We start from the raw sequence: 20,581 nt of genomic DNA, 5'->3' as shown, positions 1-20,581 counted from the left end.
TCGCTGTGGGGTGGTGTGGTTCCTGTAGTTGCCATGGTGACATGACCGGCACTCAGAAGAAAGCCTTCAAAGCTCACATTTCATTGGCAAAGGACAATTAGTGTTGAAATCTTGGATGGAGTCCCTTGCAGACCCGAATCAATGCCTTCTTCTCTGACTGTTTTTTACTCCTCTGCTGGGCTTTTGTGTCTTCTTTGCGCACACTTCTTTTTCTTCCCCTACCCTGTGAGCGATCTCTCATCCTGCCTCCTCCTTCTTTATCGTAGTCTTTTCTGCCTTTCTTTCCTCTCATGGTGATGGTCTGATTACAAATGGGATATATATAACATATAACTTTCTTTGTTTTCACGTCTGAATAAACTGAATAAACAAACTGACTTTGAATTACACTTATCCATGACTTTGATGAGGCAGAGAAATTCAGTGACACTCATTTTAAAAATCAATAAAGCTATGACTCATGAGTTGTACAAAAAAACTGCACAAAGAAATACATCACTGGCAACTAAATTGTACAGAAACTACACACACTGTGGTGAATCTTGATTTCTTTCAACATTGAAGTATATACCAAAATGAAAACAAAAATGGATTCATTATTTTGAGAAATATAAACACGTTTTCTACAAACCTTTTTTTTTTTCATTACACAATAAACCAACGTTCTTCAATGAGAAACATAATAAATATATATATATATATATATATATATATATATATATATATATATATATATGTGTAAACACAAGCATCAGTAAAAGAGCAATACTTCAATAAAATGCAGTCTAAAATTGGTGTAATTTAGATTTCAATCAGGAATTGAAATCAAAGGTTTAAACAAGTAGACAAGATTGTTGATTTGACCATAAATTGAATCCCAGCTTTTACTTTACTAGTACTTTGTAACACTGAGTATATAAAAAACACATTACAGCCATAACCAGCTGCTGAGGTTCGATATCCAACTGTTCGGACAACTTAATTATACAAAGAAAAAAATGGCATGCACAAAAGTATTTTAAAAGAGCTTCTAGAACTTCCTTTTAACAGGTTTTGTCATTTCTCTCTGTGCCCCTCTTAGGTGAGAAACCATACGAATGCTCAAACTGCAAGAAGCGATTCTCCCACTCAGGTTCCTACAGCTCCCACATCAGCAGTAAGAAGTGTGTGGGGGCAGCACCCCCTAACGGCATCCCTCGAATCAAATCCCCCCCACCCACTACGCAGACCTCACCCGTCATAATTGCTCCGGCCCGTGGGATTCTAAAAGAGAAAACTGAAAGCAAACCCCTCCAGGAGCAGCTCCCCGTCACCCAGATCAAATCCGAACCCGTGGAATACGAGTGCAAGACGATGGCGGCGGCACCAGCAACTTCAGCCGGTACCAATGGAGTGGTGAACGGAGGGACAACGCAACCAGCTGTGGTTCCTGCTGCAACCCTGCCTCAGGGTGTGGCTATGGTCGTACCAACAGTTGGACTCATGTCGCCTATAAGCATCAATCTGAATGACTTGCAAAATGTGCTCAAAGTGGCGATGGACGGAAACGTGCTCAGGCAGGTGCTGGGTACGGCTAACGGGGTGGTGGCGCAGGGGAAGCAGGGAATCGTAGTCCAGCAGCCCCAGCAGCAGATCATCAGCCTGCCGGCCTTTGTGGATCACGACGGTACCACAAAGATCATCATCAACTACAGCATCAGCCCTGCAGCCGCCACCACTGCCACTACCCAGCCTGCATCGCTTGTTGCCAAAAACAACCCCCCTCCCACTGTCACCACTGCTGCAGCCCCCACCCCCTCCAAAACAGACAAATCCCCAACCCCAGAGGTGGCAGACCTCTCCATCGTAAAGACAGAGCCAGAATCACTGCCCATCATGGAGACAGAGGCAGGCACACAGTCAGAAATGAAAACTGATAAGACAGACACTCACACAGCTCCGATGCCAAAAGTCAGCAGCATTAGTACATGTTTACTATGCGACGACTGTCCAGACAACCTGGAGGCGCTACACCTCCTCCAGCACCGCAAAGCAGCCAACGGGGAGGCTGTCGACTCTGCAGCTTTGGACCCCTCGTTCGCCGCTCTGCTGAGCGAAGCGGGCGTGACGCTGGAGGAGCCACCAGTGGATGACCTCGTCTCACTCCTCAAGACCTACTTCACCTCCAATGCTAACCCCAGCGAGATGGAGCTGTCCAAGATATCTGAATCTGTCAGTATTCCCGTGGATGTGATCAGAAAATGGTTCGCCAAGATGAACTCTGGGAAAAACATGGGCCGCAATAAAACTATAGCGGTTTCCAAAAAGACTGTGACCACAAATCCCATCTCAGAGGACGCCTCAAATCTGAACGGAGAGACAGAGGAAGACAGTGGCCATGAAACCTCCAACAAAGCCTCATCAGAATCTGGCAGTGCTTCTCCCTCAGACTCTTCACCACTAAGCCTCAACACCGGGGACCTCGTCATCATCAAAAGGGAGCCGGAGGACCCGGAGGACCCGGACTCCCAGGCAGAGCCGCTCGATCTCTCCCTTCCTAAACAAATCGCAGCAGCATTGGAAACTAAAACAGCCACACCCTCCACAAAGCAGCAGGAACAGCCCCTGAACCTGACCTGCCTGAGGAAGGAGCAGATGGGGGGTCGAACCATCTACGTCACCACACCTCAGACGGGAAGAGCGGTCAACATCGTGACTGCCGCGCAGTTGCCCACATTAGTGGCCATCGCTGGTCAGGGCACGGTGAACTGTCTCAGCACCATCAACACCGCAACAAAACGCACCATCCTCATCCCCCAGCTCACCTACACCTACGCCACCACGGCCGGCAACGCCGCTGGAGCAAAGACTGTTGTACTCAACGGCCATAAGGTTGGTAGTGGTAAACATTATGTCTGCTAAACAATATTTCACCTGTGGGCTTTCAGATCATTTAATTTGATTTCCTATTATGAAGCTCTTATCTGTTCTACAAGCCACTTTGTCAGGTAACCAGCCTTTTGTTTAGAAGTCTTTCAGTGTTGTTGTATGGATTAATCATTATCAAAAGTCAATGAAAAATGGCCTGAAGACCAAGGTAATGTCTTGATATTGCTTGGTTTGTTTGCTCTAGAGTCTTGAACCCAAAGTCCACCTGACATGACACTAAATAATTGGACCACTCTTTGTTTTCTTTCATTTACAGCAGAAGAAACCGGACAGCAGCTCTGAAAGTGTTTCCACAGTGGAGGAGCAGAATGATTCTGATGGAGCCTCACTGATAAAGAAGCGACGGCTGGAAAATGGCGTGTACCCCTGTGACCTCTGCTCCAAAGTCTTCCAGAAGGGCAGCTCCCTGCTCAGGCACAAATATGAACACACAGGTATGCCTTAAAAGTCAATGTTGGTTTGAGCGGAGGAACACATTTTCTTATTTTCGTACGTGGTGGTCTAAACTGTGCTGAATTAACACTAATGGATAATTTTGTTTGTCGTTTTAAAAGATACTGTTTTAAAAGATAATTGGAATAACTTTATTTTGTTCAGAATTCAGAGTGTCTGATTTGCTCAAAAGTAGTTGTAGTTTTCAAGGTTGTGATTTTAAAAATGACCTCATCTCTCATTAAACGTGTTGTATTGGCGCGCTGTAGTGTGATGGTAACCTTTATGGGACAGCTGGCCTGTAAATGTACCACCTCAGAAAGAGCTGACATCAGTATTCAATGAGATGAGACTGGAGGTGAATTTAGTGGATATTTTCCCTGAAGCTCCAACTTGTGTCACACTGGAATGTGGTTTTATTAAAATCTGTTGGCAGTTCACTGCACCAGTGTGCACAGATGTGTACACTGGTGCAGTGAACTGCCAACAGATTTTAAAGAGTTATGTGTTCATCTTCACACAAACCATAGTCACAAATTCAGTGGCATTTATTCTCACATACAAAAGCAATATATAGTTTGACTGCAAATCATTTATCGAGCATTTATAAAAGACTTCTCACAGCTATATCTGTGTAAATGAGACAGGAATTCAAACTCCTACAAACTCAATTGTTTAATCTGAACAACTTTGCATACCTTTTATAACTGAATAAAGATGCAGAATCATGCTTTAGGGGTGTAACCAGCATCATTACACATTCAGTCTTAATTATGAAAACATGGTTTTATCACAGGCTTATTAACATTAACCCAACGTGGCCTGAAATCCCTTAAAACTTGTGACCGCTGTCACCTGTTGTATATGTCTACCAGACATGAATGGTTCAACCAACCAAACCAAGAGTGAATTAAAAAGAAAAAAACTTGAAGTGAAGCCAATGCAGAAATGCCTTAAAACTGCACGCTTTCTAATGGTCAACAGGGATAGGGTACTCCACTGGTTTCAAATAGAAGTCAGATTGTGTAAGCTTATGAGAAAATGATCCTAATTCTCACTTGATTTATTACCTCAGTAAACTGTTTCCTGATGAGTTTCACAGACACAGATTGTTTCAGCGCTCAGTATTTTCCAATAATTCATAGGGGGGACAGTTATAAACATAGAACACATTTCTGTGCACATCCTGTAAATCATCACATATTTGTGACCCCCTGGTTGGAAATCACTGCCTTAAAAGACAAGCCATAGATCATACAAGACAATTAAACTTGCTCTTCACTTTGATATTTTAAATATATTCAGAATACTTATCTTGCATTATATTTGTGAGTTTCAGTTTTTCCTCTACTTCGACTTAAACTACACTGAAAAAGTGAGATTACTCTGCAGTACTAGTCCCTGTCTGACTCTATGTTCTATCATCTGCAGGAAAACGGCCCCATGAGTGCAACATCTGCAAGAAGGCCTTCAAACACAAACACCACCTGATCGAACACTCAAGGTTGCACTCCGGAGAGAAACCCTACCAGTGTGATAAATGCGGGAAGCGTTTCTCTCACTCTGGCTCGTACTCCCAGCACATGAACCACCGCTACTCCTACTGCAAGAAGGACGGGCCAAACCCTGGACCTGGCTCAGGTTCAGGGCCACGCAGAGCTCAGTCGGAGCTCAGTAGCCCCAGCGCCGGACCACAGTCAGACAGTCGGACTACGACGCCGCCCTCCCAACTGGACTCAGATGAGAGGGAGAGTGAGGAAGAGGAGGACGACGAGGCCATTTGTATGGATGACATCCGAGTTGTGCAGGTGGACGACGGAGAGTGCGAGATATACGAGGGAAACTTCGATGACACCGACGATGAGGATGGAGAGGAGATGGTTGAGGAAGAGATGACACAAGAGGAAGAGGCGGATAAAGAAAAGCAGGATGGGGAGTTTGCTTGTGATGTGATGGAGATCGAGTTGGGCGACGATCACATGGTGGACGAAGCGATGGAGGAAAAGGAGGAAGAGGCAAGTGCAGATACAGAGGAAATGGCGAACTGTGAAGCAGATATGGACAAAAGCAACAGGGAGGGGTCAGAAAGCGCCAAACCCACAGGGGAAGACAGCACCGAAACCACAGTGGAGGACAGTGCCGAAACCACAGTGGAGGACAGTGCCGAACCCATAGAGGAGGACAGTGCCGCACTCATAGAGGAGGACAGTGCCGAACCCATAGAGGAGGACAGCGCTGAGCCCAAAGGGGAGGACAGCACCAACACCACAGGGGAAGACAGCGCTGAACCCCCAGAGGAGGACAGCGACAAAACCACAGAGGAGGACAGTGCCGAACCCACAGAGGAGGACAGCGCCGAACCCACAGAGGAGAACAGCGCTGAACCCAAAGGGGAGGACAGCGCTGAACCCAAAGGGGAGGGCAGTGCCGAACCCACAGAGGAGGACAGTGCCGCACTCATAGAGGAGGACAGTGCCGAACCCATAGAGGAGGACAGCGCTGAGCCCAAAGGGGAGGACAGCACCAACACCACAGGAGAAGACAGCGCTGAACCCCCAGAGGAGGACAGCGACAAAACCACAGAGGAGGACAGTGCCGAACCCACAGAGGAGGACAGCGCCGAACCCACAGAGGAGAACAGCGCTGAACCCAAAGGGGAGGGCAGTGCCGAACCCACAGAGGAGGACAGCGCTGAACCCAAAGGGGAGGACAGTGCCGAACCCACAGAGGAGGACAGCGCCGAACCCAAAGGGGAGGACAGTGCCAGACCCACAGAGGAGGACAGTGCTGAACCCACAGTGGAAGTGGTGACAAACACCAAATAAAAAAAGGAAAATCGCTCCCAGACAGTTCTAACGTGTCACTCATCAAAGTTGAGTTTGTTAAGACAAAACCGCAGAAAAGTCAAGAAAGTCACGGCGGTTGCCTGATCTTAACGGTCCACTACTGTGTACAAAAACCCAGGTGTGCCTGAACTTGAAAAAAGAAAAAAGAAAAACAAAACAGTGACTTTTTTTTCTTGTGGAAATGAAATATCAGTGTTAAAAATTGTTTATAGAAGTACAGATTTTAAAGCAGAACTCACCCATCAACTTGTTAGACTTGTTACTGAGACTTCCCAGGTTGTTTTATTGTTTCTTTTCATTTGGTCAGTGTTAACTAATTTTGTTCTTGTTTGAAAACATTTTAACCTGTAAAGACAAGAAAGATTTCTATACCTTTTTATTGCCAATGAAGTTTCCTAAATCAGTATTTTATTGAGTTCTACGAACAAAAACCTCTGCACTACAGTATTCCTGGTTTACCTATGGATACATGCCTCATGCATTGTATGCCCTTCAGTGTTATATACGTACACTAGCTAGCGAGATGTTGTCTGTGTTAGTGTTAGTCTTTGCTAGCTAGCATTACTTTTGTTTTCAGTTTGACTGTTAGCCTTAAGGAAAACAAAGTATTCTTGGGGAGGGTTGTGGGCGGGATGGGGGAGTCCGAGATGAGAACGTGGCTTCTGAACGCCATAACCAAATTTGTCCTATCAGGGAAGGTAGAGTCACAACCTCAAAGCCAGCATCAGGCGCCCGTGTTTCACGACCCGGCGTGGAGCCTCCGGGTGATGATTCATGAAGCAGACGCCACCCGGCCCGGCTCAACTGTGGTTCCGCAACACGGGCACCCATTCTTACCAAGCTTTTCCTTATTTTGGTCGACCTTAGTTCTGAGTCAGTGTTTCAGTGTTATTAGCTTGTATATGAAGTCAAACTGTACGTGAAGGAGCCAGGGCTGTTTCCTGCTCCACCCCGATGCCTCCAGCCTTATGCAAGACCTGTGTGCTGTTAAAAGTGCCATTGAACAGTGTTATCATTTCTTCTTCACACATGTAGCCAGTATTATGTCCTTCTGTTTCTTACACGAGACCCATATTGACTAATGTTTGTCGACCTGCTCAGAACAGCAGATTCGTCACAAGTGAGAGATTGAAACTTCCTGTAAAATTAATTTAGAGTATTTTAGAGACTTTTAATTTTGTACCAGACATACAAGCTGGGAAATACAGTATTACTACTAACACTTATTCGTATTGTTGATTAATCTGACAACGATTTCTTTTTATGAATTGTTTAGTGATGGAAAATAGTGAAAAAGGCCCGTTGTTTTCTTGCCTTCATGTCTGTTTTTACAGAAACAGCGTTCTGAAACTCAAGAATATTTGGTTTACAATCATATAAAGTAAAAAAAAAAGTAGCAAATCATCATATAGGACAGGCTAGAAGAAGGATTTTGGCATTTTTACTTGACAATTGATCTCTTTGCGGTCTATCTTTAAAGGAAAAGTTCACCCAAATTGAAGATTCTGTCATATTTTACTTATCCTCGTTCCAGTGGAAGGTCATGTGAGGTTTCATAGTCCGCAAAACATTTCTGGAGCTTCACAGCAAAACAGCATTGCAGCATTTTCCTTAACAGCTGAAGTAGAAAAACATAAAAAACATAAAATGCCTCCATACAGCTTGTTCAGGACTCCAATGCAAGTCTCCAAAAGCCCCAAGATCCCAATATGGTTTGAAAAGACGTCATTTAGTCCTTTTTTCCAGCTGAAATCTTCCTTGTAGAAGCTGACCTGAAAGTGTTGGCATGCACCCCGTCTGAAGTGGGTTCACAAGCTTGACTGTGTGTCTATGGTGAAAATAATTAACTTCCAATCAATTTTTGAACTTGAGGCTTCTTGAGACTTGGATTATGCAGAGCAAGCTGTATGGAGTCATTTTATGTTTGTTAGGTTTTTGTTTTTACGTTTTAAAACAAGTCCCCATCTACCTCAGTTGTTTAGGAGAACACTGCAACGCTGTTTTGCTGTGAAGCTCCGGAAATGTTTGTGGACTACAAAAGTTCACCTGACTGTCCATCAGCTTAGGTGAGGAGATAATTACTGAATTTTCCTTTTTGGCTGAACTGTTTCTTTAATATTTGATGAGAAATGTGTGCAAATCATGAGAAATACAGTCTACACTGAGCTAACCTGTGGATATAAAATGCCTTGTAAACTTGAGATGGTCAGTTTCCCGCTGATGTTAAAAGTTTAAAATTGTGAGTTCAAATGTTGTTGACTTTATGTCACAAGTTGAAGTATTAAAAGTGTTTACATAAATGCTTAGAAACAGAGAATGTTCCACTGAGGCGGACTAAAATATTCCCAACACCAACCATGTATGCAAAAGTATTTTAAAAAATTAACATTGATTTGAACAAAAAATGAAGACAGAAGGATTTTACAGTACAATTATACATTTTGTCAGACTTGTGCACTTGTTTTCAACGAGTAGAAGGAAAAAGGAAAAACTGTGGCAAGCTGTCCCGCACTTCAGGTAACAAACGTTAGTGAATGTGGTCTCTGTTGAAGTGTTTTCAGTTGGTTTTACCGAACAGTGTTTATAGTATTAGTCTGTTTTAAATTTTTTGGTTTTATTCGTGTCCTCTGTTTGTTTTTTTCTTTTATTTTCAACAATGGCAGTATTAGAACCCTTTTCACAGATTAAACAAAACTGTACCTGTTTAGTTTTTAGAAGACTTTTTTATATTTATGTGTCTTATTTTTATATTTTCTTTTATGGTTATTTATTACACATTGTAGTGTACATTACTGTAGTTTGAATTGATACAATAATATATTTTAGTATGAAAAATAATCTCAAGACAAACAAAAAAAAAACCCAAATGTGGTTCTGGGAGCTGAAGTTTGTTCTAACAAAAAAAACAAAACATAAAAAGACAAAACATGTATTCTGTAAACATGACTTCTGTTTTAAGCTAAAAAAAAAAAAAAGACAGGAATGAAGTGAGAAATAGAAACTGTTACATGTGCATCCACTCTTTGCGTCGTTATGAAGCTACTGAATTCTAAACCTCTGTGATTTTAAAAAGCATGAGTCGTCGCCGTTTTAATGAAGGATCTTGTTATGAAGCCGTTACTCCTCCCTTTTTTATTTCGAAGCCAAATTTAGATCGTCCCGACACCCCGTTCTGTTCTGTGCCAACTTGTTCCATTGTACTGTCGAAGGCTGCATATCGTTTGTTCTGTCCTCACCCTTTGTAAATCCACTGTCTTTTTGTATTGTTTTCATTTTAGTTTTGCTCCATTTTTATGACTCCCCATCACAATAAAATATAAGACTGCATCTCTGAGTTACTTGTTTTACTTCTCAGCTTCCTGCTTTCTCAGTCTGCCGTGATGAAAACTCTTTGGTGTAGCAGTTTGACCGTTTAATCACGCGCCTGTCAGGTCAAGTGCATTTTATGGATTCTTATAGATTTTCCTCAGAGGGATTTACAGTGTGTGTATTGTACAAAACTTTCTTTAGTCAGACTCTTGATTCAGAAAAACAAACTCCAAGAACACAACCGTTTAACAGGAAAGAAGAAACACCTCAGAGGGAGCAGCGAAAACTGAAATCCTGGAAAATAAAAGATAAAGAAAGACCTTACATTGCCACACAAATTGAAGAGTGTATTAACAGTACTTTATCTTGCCTCGAGAGACCCTTTGAGGAGGAAACATCGTTTCCAGCGGCGTCGAGATGTAAAACTGTTCTTGCAAACAAAACAGCTAATAACATTGAAAACGGTATGATAGTTAAAAGTTAAAATGCAGGATAGTAAACATGTATGTCTTCTGTTTGTGCATACCATAAAAAATAAACTGAATTTACAGTAGAGTTGAAGACAATCAATTGAAACAAGACCTGAAATAAGTGTGGTGGGGACACAGAGCTCAAGTTTAAAGCACTGTAAGAAAATGACACTTTTCCTAATTCAGTTTTGAACTGAATGCGATGCAACAGCCTGCTGTGTGAGTGAGTACCGTGATTATACGAGTTCAGGGTTAAAAGAAGAAATATATAAAGGAGGCATCTGTATTAGAGATAAAAACATTTAAAAAAAACAAAAAACTATTCTGTTCCCGTCTTACAGCCAAAAATGACCAGGCGACCTTTAGTGAAGATGGCAGTGGTGGTTCTGTAGAGACTTTGAAATGTCAAATTATCAAAAACTGAAGAGGAGGCCTTCATGTCACGCCTAATGTGATTTGGGTTTGTTTTGGTTTTTTTATCTGAAGCTAAATTTTAAATTTATCAGCAGGTGGCAGTAGAAAACCAGCCGACACACCTTTACAATACATTAAAGTACTGAAGTCTGCAGACACAATGTATGAAGAGAACAGAGATCAGCACTAATGGCTCAGAAATAACTGAGTTATGAGAATATTATTGTTAATCCTAGCTAGTGTCGTCTCAGTGCTGAGGAGAATTTGGAGCTCTTTCCACATATAAATCAATGAAATCCAAACAGCAGTTTATTTTGTCTCTCTATTGGGAAAATGTTAGATTATCTGCATGGCTTATTTCACTGTGCAGACGTTTTTATGTGCAGTCAGAGCAAAGAAATCAATGATATGACATTGAGGCGGGAGGGACATGAAGAAGCAACCAGCGGAGTTTTCTCTAAGCCAACAAAGATTGGCTGAAAACTGAGATACAAGAGACAAGGAGTTCGCCTACTTTTAATTTGAATCTTCCCTCGGGGGTGATTAGAAAGAGAGGAAGTAGCTTTTTAATGGGAGAAGGATTCCAGATTGTTTTGGTGTAAGATGCAGAGTTATTTGAGACGTCTGCTGATGAGATGTCTGCCTTCTTAAATATAACGGAACTTGTTGGCAGACGAAAGGCTTGATGTGCTCAAAGTGCCAAACAAGAACAAGTGAGAAACTTGAAGGCAGAGTCAATGTATTTTGGTTTTAGCATGCAGAATGCAGCATGCATGGACGACAGGCTAACTAAGTAATGTTACAACCTGCGCTGTCACAAGCATATGAGCCTCCTGTCTACATCCAGCTTTCAGAAGAAAGAAACAAGGTTTGTGGATTATCAAGACAGGTAAGAATAAAAATATGTATTTTTGATTTCTGGGTGAACTGTTCCTTTAACGAACAGACATGACACACAGGGATACGAGCATTACATGATACTGAAGATAGGGTATGAGTGCATGGAAGGAAGTCACAGGAAGGATAATACGTACAATATGAATTTGAAAGAAGACAGTGGAGTCGGTGCAAAAAAGACAATAAATCAAATAGAGGAAGCAGACAGATGTTAAGCAGAGGTGTGTTTTATGGGTCCAGGGTTAGAAAAGAGGTGAGATGTCAGGGAGGATCAAATTCCAGAGAAGAGTGGATTTCAGGACTTGGCACCATCGCCATCGCCATCGCCATCGTCCAGTAATTGGAGAGAATAAGCTGTTTTTTTTTATATAAATTGTATTGATCGAGAAGAAGGACATCCAGAGTCTGAGGAGTAGCCTGACCAGTAACTGAAGCTGTAGCTGCAGGTGTTTTGGGTGACCTGCTTTGACAGGTTCAGAGGTTCAAACTGCTTGTGCTAATATAACCAGTAGGTAGCAGTAGATGTCTGACCTGCGGGTTTGTCTTGTATTAGGAGTTTGTTGGCTGGAGGTTTGCGCTTTTTTACAGTGTCTGCAAGAAATCCTCAAATAACTTAGACCTTAATGGGACATAAGTGCAGGAGAAACCATCAAAATGCTCCTTCTGTTAAAGAATGAATGTGCTAGAAATTAAACATTTATCTGTTTTCATGCATTTTTGAATGTGACAATTTATATGTATCGATCTTTTGTTGAGGTTGCTGTCTGTTGGTGCTTTTTTAAGGATAGGGGTGCCAAAGCCTCAAAGGAACTTCAATATAATAGAAGGACTATAGTAGATACAGTACAATAATAAATCATGTCTACGACATAGGCTACAATGACGATTTTACTATTTGCGCTCTGGCTTGTTCCAGTTGTCTAAATTGGACTGCACCCTAACTGTTCAGCAATAAATAGAGATGTTCAGCAGGAGAGGATCAATCATAATGACATTACTTATTAAATATGTTCATTTTTCTCAAATGTCACAAGTAAAATTCCAGCTGTTTGAGAATCAAATGTTTTTATTTCGTGACTTACATCTAAAGTCTGCTCTGTGGCTGATACAGATCTCCATGGCAACCCGGATGCGAGAGGACGCTGGCGTGAATATCGCTGCTTCTCGATCTGTGACAAAACGGCTTTTTTCTGATAAAAGAAGAAAGCCAAGTTGTCTTTACAAGCTCTGAGGCTGTGCTACTACCTTTGCTACTACCTTCGAAGCCTGCACACCTGAAGAACTGGCTCCATGGATTCACTTTCTCCGCTGATCAGCTGTTAGCCTCACCGCTCAGTTGTTAGCCTCATTGATCAGCTGTTAGCATAACAACGCTAACTTATAAGCAGACATACTCGATGTTCTGTGGACTGTCCATAGCTGCTCTGCTGGTCCTCCCTCCACCACAACCTTGGGGTTATTCACCACCTGGCTCCGTTGTAGCTCTCCTCTGCTGCTGTGGTCTCTCCCAGCTTTCGGCGATGTTGGATGGTCGCTGCTCCGCCGTTGCTGGTGGGGTCTGCGGGTGTTCAGCGCGGGAGCTCGTGGACTTCTGCTGTCGCTTCGCCCCGGTCTCCGTCGCTGGAACTGGTTCTCTGGGTCTCCTGCGTCGCCCCCCGCTGTGTGCACGGAGCCTCCAGACGCAAGTTCACATCTAGACGAAGGATGCTGTTCCCTCCATACTGACTGACAGGCACTCCATTTATTCTCTGTTTTGTTTGTTTTCATATATGTTTGCTCCACTTTGCTTAGTGTCCTTGGGTACCCTGAAAGGCCCTATATAAATTAAATCTATTATTAACATTATTATTATTATTATTATTATTATTATTATTATTATTATTATTATACAAACACACAGGAATTATAAAGTGAAAGCTTTCAGAGGCACACAGGTGATGTTCTTACATATACAGGCCGAGGGATGACTCCTCACGTTAAAAGAGCATCCTATAGGACACTTCTTGATTTGATGTCAAGTTCTCCACAGGTTAACACGGGTATCACTATCTGGCCTCTATTGTCGGACTCCACCATGCTGTTTGGATCAGGCTCCTCCAGGTGAGATGTGGGCTGAAGGGCCGCCATGTTCTACGAGTGGACCGGAACATTCCACGGTTGCCATGGTTCGTCTCCAGGTGCATCATTGGGTCCGGACCAAAACATTAGCAAGACTCCAAAATGTTTCACAACATTTCTACTCCAACTGGACGATTTATCTACGAACAAAACATCTAGTGAAGATTGTGTTCGCATCTCAACCCTTGTTCAAGGCCCAGTGTCACTGACAAGAGGACTTTTGTCACGACAAAAGTGAGATTTATAAATGTTTAATTCAGTCCCATGTTGTTTAGCATGTGTTTGACCATAAACCCTGCAGAATTCACTGATTTAAGCTAGCATGTATTGCTAGTATTGGCAGTAACTTCAATTAGTGTCGATTAATCTAATGGGACTGAGTTTGACACAAACAGTTCCTCTTCATAAAACTTCATTTGGTACTTTATTGTAATACTTTATCTCATGCTGTCCTGACCAACACAGACAGTCATCAACAGAGAGCAGAGAAAGCCCTGCAGACAGACACTGCTCCTCCAGAAAAGGTGAATGTGCCTGTAGTTCTGATCACACTCACTGTTTCCATTTATTCATTACGGCTCAGTCATGGTGCAGCAGGAGGTCTGCAGGTTTGTCAGTCAGCAAGAGAACTTAAAATTTACATATTGTTGAATGGAGTCTGGTGCAAATGTCACTTTCTAAAAGCTTTCTGAAGGAGTGTAAGAGTTAGCTTTCAGACTTTGAGCAGGACAAACTGGGATTAGATATCAGTGGTTGGAATAAGCTGAGTACATTGACTCAAGTACAGTATTTTATAATTCATGTTGTATTTTCACAACGTTTTGAGACAAAAGCTGGTGTTCACACAGCAACTGGTGGGAATGTTTAACAGTTAATCTGCCTCCATCTCTCAGACAATTACAAATGTAAACACTCTGATCCTTCATAGGCTCATTGATTATGAATCTAAAAATACATTTTGATTGTTTATTTTATAAGGGACAAGTCAGGTCATTAATGACACTGAGCTGAGTGCAAATATTTATCAGAATCAGAATCAGAAATACTTTAATAATCCCCAGGTGAAATTATCATTATTATTTCAGATGTAATTCTAATTAGTTTTAACAAGTTGATTTTAACTAAATTTCCTGTGTTTGACAATAACATGCAGTCACAGTTGTTATATTAAACTGTATACTGGCTTGATGTTGTGTTCTCAGATGGCTCAGCGTACAGTGAGGAAGGCTATTTTCATCGAGGCCCTGCCCATCAGACCACAGGACGTCCGCCTCAGGGTCCCAGCACCAGCCTGCCGCAGCAGCTGCCCAAAAAGGTCAGGTCGTTCCTCTCGTAGCTCTGCTTCTGGCGCTCCCACTCGCTCCTCCTCTCGCCCTACCTTGGGCCCTTCTTCGACCTCCTCCCCTCGCCCTTCTTCTAGCTCCTCCTCTGGCCCTTCTTCTAAATCCTCCTCTCGCCCTTCTTCTAGCTCCTCCTCTGGCCCTTCTTCTAAATCCTCCTCTCGCCCTTCTTCTAGCTCCTCCTCTCGCCCTTCTTCGACCTCCTCCTCTCGCCCTACCTTGGGCCCTTCTTCAAGCTCTTCCTCTCCATCATTTTCTTCCCTGCGTGGCACTCCTGCCTCTTTGGTGTTAAGTGATCCTGCCAGGATCACTTCACGAAAGCGGCAGAAGGCGTTCACTTCTATCTGGCCTATACCTAAGGGACCGCGTAAGCCTCGACCCCATGGAGCGGCCCTAAGCCAAGTTTAGTCCAGAACCAGCAGCTGTGGAGCGGCCCTGAACCGGAGTGGGCGAGGAAGGTAAGGCTGGACATGGAGGCAAGGGATCACAATTTTAACAGGTGGTTCAAGAGGAGCGCAGAACCTGAAGGTGAGCCTGTTGGTGAGCCTCCAGGTAAGCGCTTCTGTCCCTCGAATTAAATTTCAGTTCAGTTTATATTTCTCATTGAATTGAACACAAATCAATGAGAGTTTTATTTGATTGCATTGAATTGAATTTGTTCCAATGAGCTGAACCACTTTTTAAAATGTCTTTGTCATGGTTCAAGGGAAGGTTCACCCCTTTACAGGGTGTGAGGATACAAGGAAAGCAATTTATTTGAATTTATTTGAGTTGCCTTGTTTTCACCTTCTTTGAATCAGATTTATTTGAATCAACTGAATTTTATGTATTTGAGTTGCATTGTGTTGCGTTGTGGGATTGAAAGACCATATTTACTGTGTCCTTGAAGAAGAAGAAAAGAAGAAGAAGACAAACAAGAAATGAGAAGAAACAAAAGAAGTAGAGGAGAGAAAGAACAGGAAGTCATGATAAAGGAGAGAAGAGGGGAGAAACAGAGAACAAACCAGAAGAAACACAAGAAGAGATGCTGAGGAACAGATGGGAAATTAACGATTCAAAGAAATGGAATAAACAAGAAAACGTGTGATTGGGAATTAGACTCGGTCGTGAAGAGAAGAGAAGAAACGCAATGATATGTGAAGAGACAAGAATAAAAGAAAGAACAGGGAGCGTGAATCTTCTAATGCAAAAGGTAATTATTACATGTTCATATCAAATTTCATGCAGTATTTAATTATGACTCTGTACGTGATATGTTACCAACCATCATTGTCTTTCATCTGTCTTTTTGGAAGGAACAGAGAGACTGAAAGGACGGGGAGGGAGGGTGGGCAATATCAAGTGTGAGCCCCCATACAGAAGGTAAATCAATGTCACAATATCATTTCATCAATTGTGTCAAAAATGTATGATCGGCTGATCCGGTTTCTGATATTTTGCACTTTATTTTCCCCGTCTCTTATTTGTCTTTAAGACAGAGGAGAGGAGAGGAGAGGAGAGGAGAGGAGAGGAGAGGAGAGAGCAATATGAAGTTTGAACCCTTATGTGGAAAGTTTAAGTATCGTTTTATTTCTTAATTTTACACTTCATGTAGTGATTAACAAATAATTTATTAACTTTTAATTTTTTTTCAACTATAACTCCTTCTGTCATCTATTTGTCTTTGAGCAAGAAGCAGAGAAGAGGAGAGGAGATGGAGGAGATGGAGGAGGGAGGGCCAAAGCAAGTGTGAATTCTTATTGAATAGGTAATTATCAATTTTTTTTGACAGTAACTCAGATTGTCTTCCATTTGTCTTTCAGAGAGGAGAGGAGAGGAGAGGGGAGGATGCTGGAGGTCAACAGGATGCAAATGGTAAATCTCACAGCTAATTTAATAAAGAAATGATGTGCTGACCTGGTTTCAGATATCTTTAACTGTAACTAACTTTATCTTCCTTTTGTCTTCTAGAGGGGAGCAGAGGAAAGGCGGTCGAGAGGAGATGAGAAGGGACGGAAAAAGGTAAAAATTAACTAATTTAATAATATCGTCAGAACTATTTTAGTGTGCAGTCATCCAACTAAGTACCCAAACTTACTCAATTATGTCATCAAACTATACCTGCCAGATGAAATGACTGAACCAGATTGCAGAAAGATGAATTCAATAAGTCAGGAACTCAACAATCATTTATATGTTAAACTTGAGAAAAATCTGTTCTGAAGTGTTTTGGGGTTTTTTTTCTTCACAGCTGGACCAAACTGCAGAAGCTGCCAGGAGTGAAACTCATCTCACTACAATGACATTTGTCACAATCAAACAGAAACATTTGTTTCAAATAAACAGTCAAAACGAGATGAAATGTTTCAGTTTGGTTTCTGAGGTTTAGGTCTCACCTCATGTTTTTAATGGCTTTGTATGTTGGGAATCAAAAGAGTCTGTGTTTATATTGTGTTGTACTAATGACTGGAAATTCTGCCAGCCTCAAAAAACATTTGAAAAGAAAAGAAAAAGGTTTTGGTCCATGAGTCAGGGGCGGTTCTAGGGGGGGTCCAACAGGGGCCAGTGCCCCCGTAACTCTGAGTCTGGACCCCCCTGTGGCCCCCCTGACAGTGAGTCTGCATTAATAATACAATGACAGATTTCTTGCAATGATTTTGTTCTGAAGGGAAAGGCAGAAATAAAGTGTCTCAGCAGTTTACTACCCAATCAAAATTGCTGAAATTGTAAACACTGCTTTGTCTGAATGAGGGATTTATCCTTTTTTCCGGGTTGTATGTGCCCCCTAACAAAAAAGCCGGCCCCAACCTGGCCCCCCTATTAAAACTGGTCTAGAACTGCCACTGCCATGAGTAGATGCACACTTCCTTTGTAGTCTGGCAGAAAGAAATTATTCCTACATGAAACTCTTAACAAGGTCATCTAGTTCCAATACATTCAAGAGAAGGCAGACATATATATGACCAATGTGTCCAAAACTCTGCAACTTACATCAAATCAATGAAGACAGATTAATCGCTCTACAAGTTAGAGGAAACTAAGACTATAACTGTCCCTTAAACTCTGGCACAGAAAACCGAAGAAGTGCTCGAGGAGTGATAATATTTTAGTCAGTCTTTTGATTGTTTTCATACATGTGCTTTGTGAACTTGCTGAATGACAAACAGTGTAAACAGTCATCAGTGTGGGCTACAAAAAAAATAAACATCAGGCAGGCACTGAACACTTTCCTGATTCCCTGATTTTACTTCCCAGTACCATCGCTGCCAATAGATATATATATAATAGCATCATTGTCATACCCCCACTGGACAGTGACCTGGAGGAAGTGGCTTTGACTCGCTTACAGATGCCCCAGTGGCCTAATGGATAAGGCACTGGCCTCCTGAGCCAGGGATTGTGGGTTCAAGTCCCATCTGGGGTGATTAGCAGAGTGGCGCAGCGGAAGCGTGCTGGGCCCATAACCCAGAGGTCGATAGATCGAAACTATCCTCTGCTAAGTGTATGTTTTACAAAGACTCGATTTTTTATTGCTTTACTTCTCTAATCCCACTCTCAAGATAAAGTCAGGCACAGCAGCAGGAAAGAGGTTAATGTACATCCATCACATCCATCCAGTATCACTCAGTTTCATGACCTTATGTAATTAGCGTAAACATCAAGACGTTATTGAGCTTTCTGCATTCTGTCGGCTACAGACGCCCTGTGATTGGTCAAGTTATTTAGGACACAACTGTTGGTCAGCATAGAGAGTTTGGAGTTCAGGGTGTCTTTACTTCTCTCCCAACGATAATCTCCTCCTTGATCAACACTGTCCTCTCCTCCTTTATCGTCTTCATCCTCTTCGACCTCACTCATTTCATCGCTGCGTTCATCCTTTTCCATCTGCAGACAGAAGCAAAAAATAGGGCATGAAGTGTAGGACCATATCTCGGATATTAAAACTAAGAATATAAAAGCTACTATGCAAGGACGTTGGATACCCTGTGGTTTGTTTCAGCTGTGCTACTGATTCTCACCTTGCCTTTCAGGAACTTATAAACCATGCACAAAATTAAAGGAATCAGCGGTGCATTCTGCCGGCTACTACAGAGATCTCACCCTAGATTTTCTAAGAACAGCCTCAAGTACAGAGTGAATGTCTGACTGAACTTTACAACATTTCTATGGTTACTTTGCCTCACTTTGTTAGGGCTACACAGTGGCAGAAAAAAAGGCAAGTGAGGAGGTGAATCTATGGGGACGTGCCCTGAAGAGATTAATTATATTTGTGAAGTCTCATGTGCTGGTTTGGCCCCCCAGAGACAATGGCCTCTCAATGTACAAGTTGTTCTTTTGAGTCCCATCAAGGTTACATGAAAGAAGCATAGCCAACAAACTTGAGAAAATAATTCCAATGCATTTATGACTTAAAGGAAAAGCCTCAGATTTTTTTTCTATAACAATTGGAAACTAAACTAAACTTGTGTAATCTTTCAAGACAGCAAGTTCTTTAGGTGCTGTGATAGAAATAAAAAATTCTCCTGTGGACATAATACTGGACTAATTTATCCTACAGTATGTGAGATTACCTCGAGCAGGATGTCAGAGGAGTCATGAAGCAGCATCACCAAAGTGCCGATGCGAATGTAGTTAGCACAGTAGGAGAAACTGAGCAGGAAGATGGTGGCCAAATGGTGAATAACCTGTTCTTTGAAATCCTGGCAAAGCAAACAGGAGCAGAGTGCTCAGTGAAGCAAAATGACCATGCATCAACAGTAGAATTTAAATTCCTGCAATAACAGTCACTTATTAACCATGTGTTGAGTGAAGTTTCTCATTAAAGCAGAGGTGCAGGCCACCAGGCATGAAATGTGACCAGGATGAAGCAGGCTAATAACTTATATGTCGTTATCTAAAGGGTGCTGTAGTATTAACTCAGGATTCAATCTGTTGTGTTGACTATTCTTTTACAAATGAATGAATGTTGAGCTCCTCACCTTCCTCTTGACGTCCACAGAGATCCGGAGGAGCAGAGAGCAGTAAAAACCCAACTCTAACATGTAGTACCAGTGATGAGCTCTCTCCATGGGCTGTGGATGCAAACATTATTCAAACGGTAAGAAGTTATTCATAAACAGCTGGACATTTGGTTGGCACTGAAATGGAGCCACAGCAGTTAAAACCGGTTAATAACAGAGGAACAGCTGGAAAAATGTCACGAATATATCACTCAAAAAATGTAGATCTGGAATTGAAGTTTGTAGCTGTTGTACATCAAACAAATGACACATATGTTCAAAACAAAGTCAATTAACAAATGATTTATAAGTATGAATAATAATACCAGACAATTGCCCTGCGGGAAATCGCGAGAGTGGTGCTGTGCGCTTTGCCCCATGACGAAAAACTGTGAAAGCTACAAAAAAGTTGAATCCCACATTGATAATTTGGACTTGTATCTGCATTTTAATGTTTGAATGGTGTGTCTAGGTCAAAGTATCCCAGAGATGTCGATTTTTGAAAAAGAAAGTAATTTTGATAAATTCAATTCAAAACTAAATACAGGTTTTTTTCACAGAAAAAAAATCATGTCTTCCCCTCATCCTATTCTTTTTCCATTCCTTTTCAACTGGTCTCATTCACTTTTAATGGGAAAAGTTTTTTGTTTTTTTTCTCGTGAAAAACTCATGTCTATGAAGAAAGGTAGAAGCACATCAAGCGTGTGACCGAGACGCATGTTTTAATGTATAATTTGTCTGGGTGCACTCAAAGGTGAAGTAGAAATTAAGTGCCAGAAGTTTTATTAGGGAAAAATAGAGAGAGGCTACAGAGACAGACAGAGAGAGAGAGCGCAGTCCGTCCCCTC

At 42.0% G+C, this 20,581-nt stretch overlaps 2 protein-coding genes, 3 long non-coding RNA genes and 1 other non-coding gene across 10 annotated transcripts in view; 4 read left to right on the top strand and 2 right to left on the bottom strand.

The window, feature by feature from the left end:
* The window catches only part of zeb1a (zinc finger E-box binding homeobox 1a), a 69,694-nt gene extending 60,161 nt beyond the window's left edge, over positions 1–9,533 (top strand). For all 4 annotated transcript variants that reach the window (XM_030403192.1, XM_030403194.1, XM_030403193.1 and 1 more), the window contains exons 6-8: positions 1,082–2,871; positions 3,185–3,362; positions 4,792–9,533. In XM_030403192.1, the coding sequence (XP_030259052.1) occupies positions 1,082–2,871; positions 3,185–3,362; positions 4,792–6,185 (3,362 nt within the window). In that variant the 3' untranslated portion in view covers positions 6,186–9,533. The remainder of the gene's footprint in view (positions 1–1,081; positions 2,872–3,184; positions 3,363–4,791) is intronic.
* Positions 9,534–12,369: 2,836 nt separating this feature from the next.
* On the bottom strand, positions 12,370–13,423 carry LOC115573023 (uncharacterized). The gene is made up of 3 exons (XR_003982203.1): positions 13,244–13,423; positions 12,571–13,111; positions 12,370–12,486 (listed from the first exon to the last, which is right to left on the bottom strand). It is a non-coding gene; the product is annotated as an uncharacterized LOC115573023 (long non-coding RNA).
* On the top strand, positions 13,351–16,073 carry LOC115573022 (uncharacterized). Of its 2 annotated transcripts, XR_003982202.1 has the most exons (5): positions 13,351–13,648; positions 13,880–13,938; positions 14,617–15,212; positions 15,644–15,946; positions 16,050–16,073. It is a non-coding gene; the product is annotated as an uncharacterized LOC115573022 (long non-coding RNA). The 2 variants fall into 2 exon arrangements; XR_003982201.1 differs by having other exon boundaries at positions 14,617–15,946.
* A 158-nt stretch (positions 16,074–16,231) lies between these two features.
* LOC115573352 (uncharacterized) lies at positions 16,232–17,088 on the top strand. Its single transcript, XR_003982259.1, has 3 exons — positions 16,232–16,608; positions 16,705–16,755; positions 16,985–17,088. It is a non-coding gene; the product is annotated as an uncharacterized LOC115573352 (long non-coding RNA).
* A 996-nt stretch (positions 17,089–18,084) lies between these two features.
* trnar-ccu (transfer RNA arginine (anticodon CCU)) lies at positions 18,085–18,157 on the top strand. Its single transcript has one exon. It is a non-coding gene; the product is annotated as a tRNA-Arg (tRNA).
* Positions 18,158–18,270: 113 nt separating this feature from the next.
* On the bottom strand, positions 18,271–19,802 carry LOC115572364 (ceramide synthase 2-like). The gene is made up of 3 exons (XM_030402366.1): positions 19,713–19,802; positions 19,305–19,433; positions 18,271–18,618 (listed from the first exon to the last, which is right to left on the bottom strand). Exons 1-3 carry the CDS (start codon positions 19,800–19,802, stop codon positions 18,400–18,402), a joined length of 438 nt encoding a protein of 145 aa, XP_030258226.1. The 3' UTR covers positions 18,271–18,399.
* Positions 19,803–20,581: the final 779 nt, after the last annotated feature.

Source organism: Sparus aurata, chromosome 21, assembly GCF_900880675.1.
Source record: "Sparus aurata chromosome 21, fSpaAur1.1, whole genome shotgun sequence".
In the NCBI taxonomy this organism is placed as follows: domain Eukaryota; kingdom Metazoa; phylum Chordata; class Actinopteri; order Spariformes; family Sparidae; genus Sparus; species Sparus aurata.
Note: the sequence above shows the minus strand (reverse complement) of the source record. Positions and strands in the feature narration are given on the sequence as shown.

Excerpts from the sequence above, each read along its gene's own strand:
- LOC115572364 (XM_030402366.1), bottom strand. The coding sequence starts at position 19,802 with ATGGAGAGAGCTCATCACTGGTACTACATGTTAGAGTTGGGTTTTTAC. Across the intron at positions 19,434-19,712 it reads CTGTGGACGTCAAGAGGAAG|GATTTCAAAGAACAGGTTAT; the intron begins GTGAGGAGCTCA and ends TTGCTTTGCCAG. Across the intron at positions 18,619-19,304 it reads CCTCTGACATCCTGCTCGAG|ATGGAAAAGGATGAACGCAG; the intron begins GTAATCTCACAT and ends TTCTGTCTGCAG.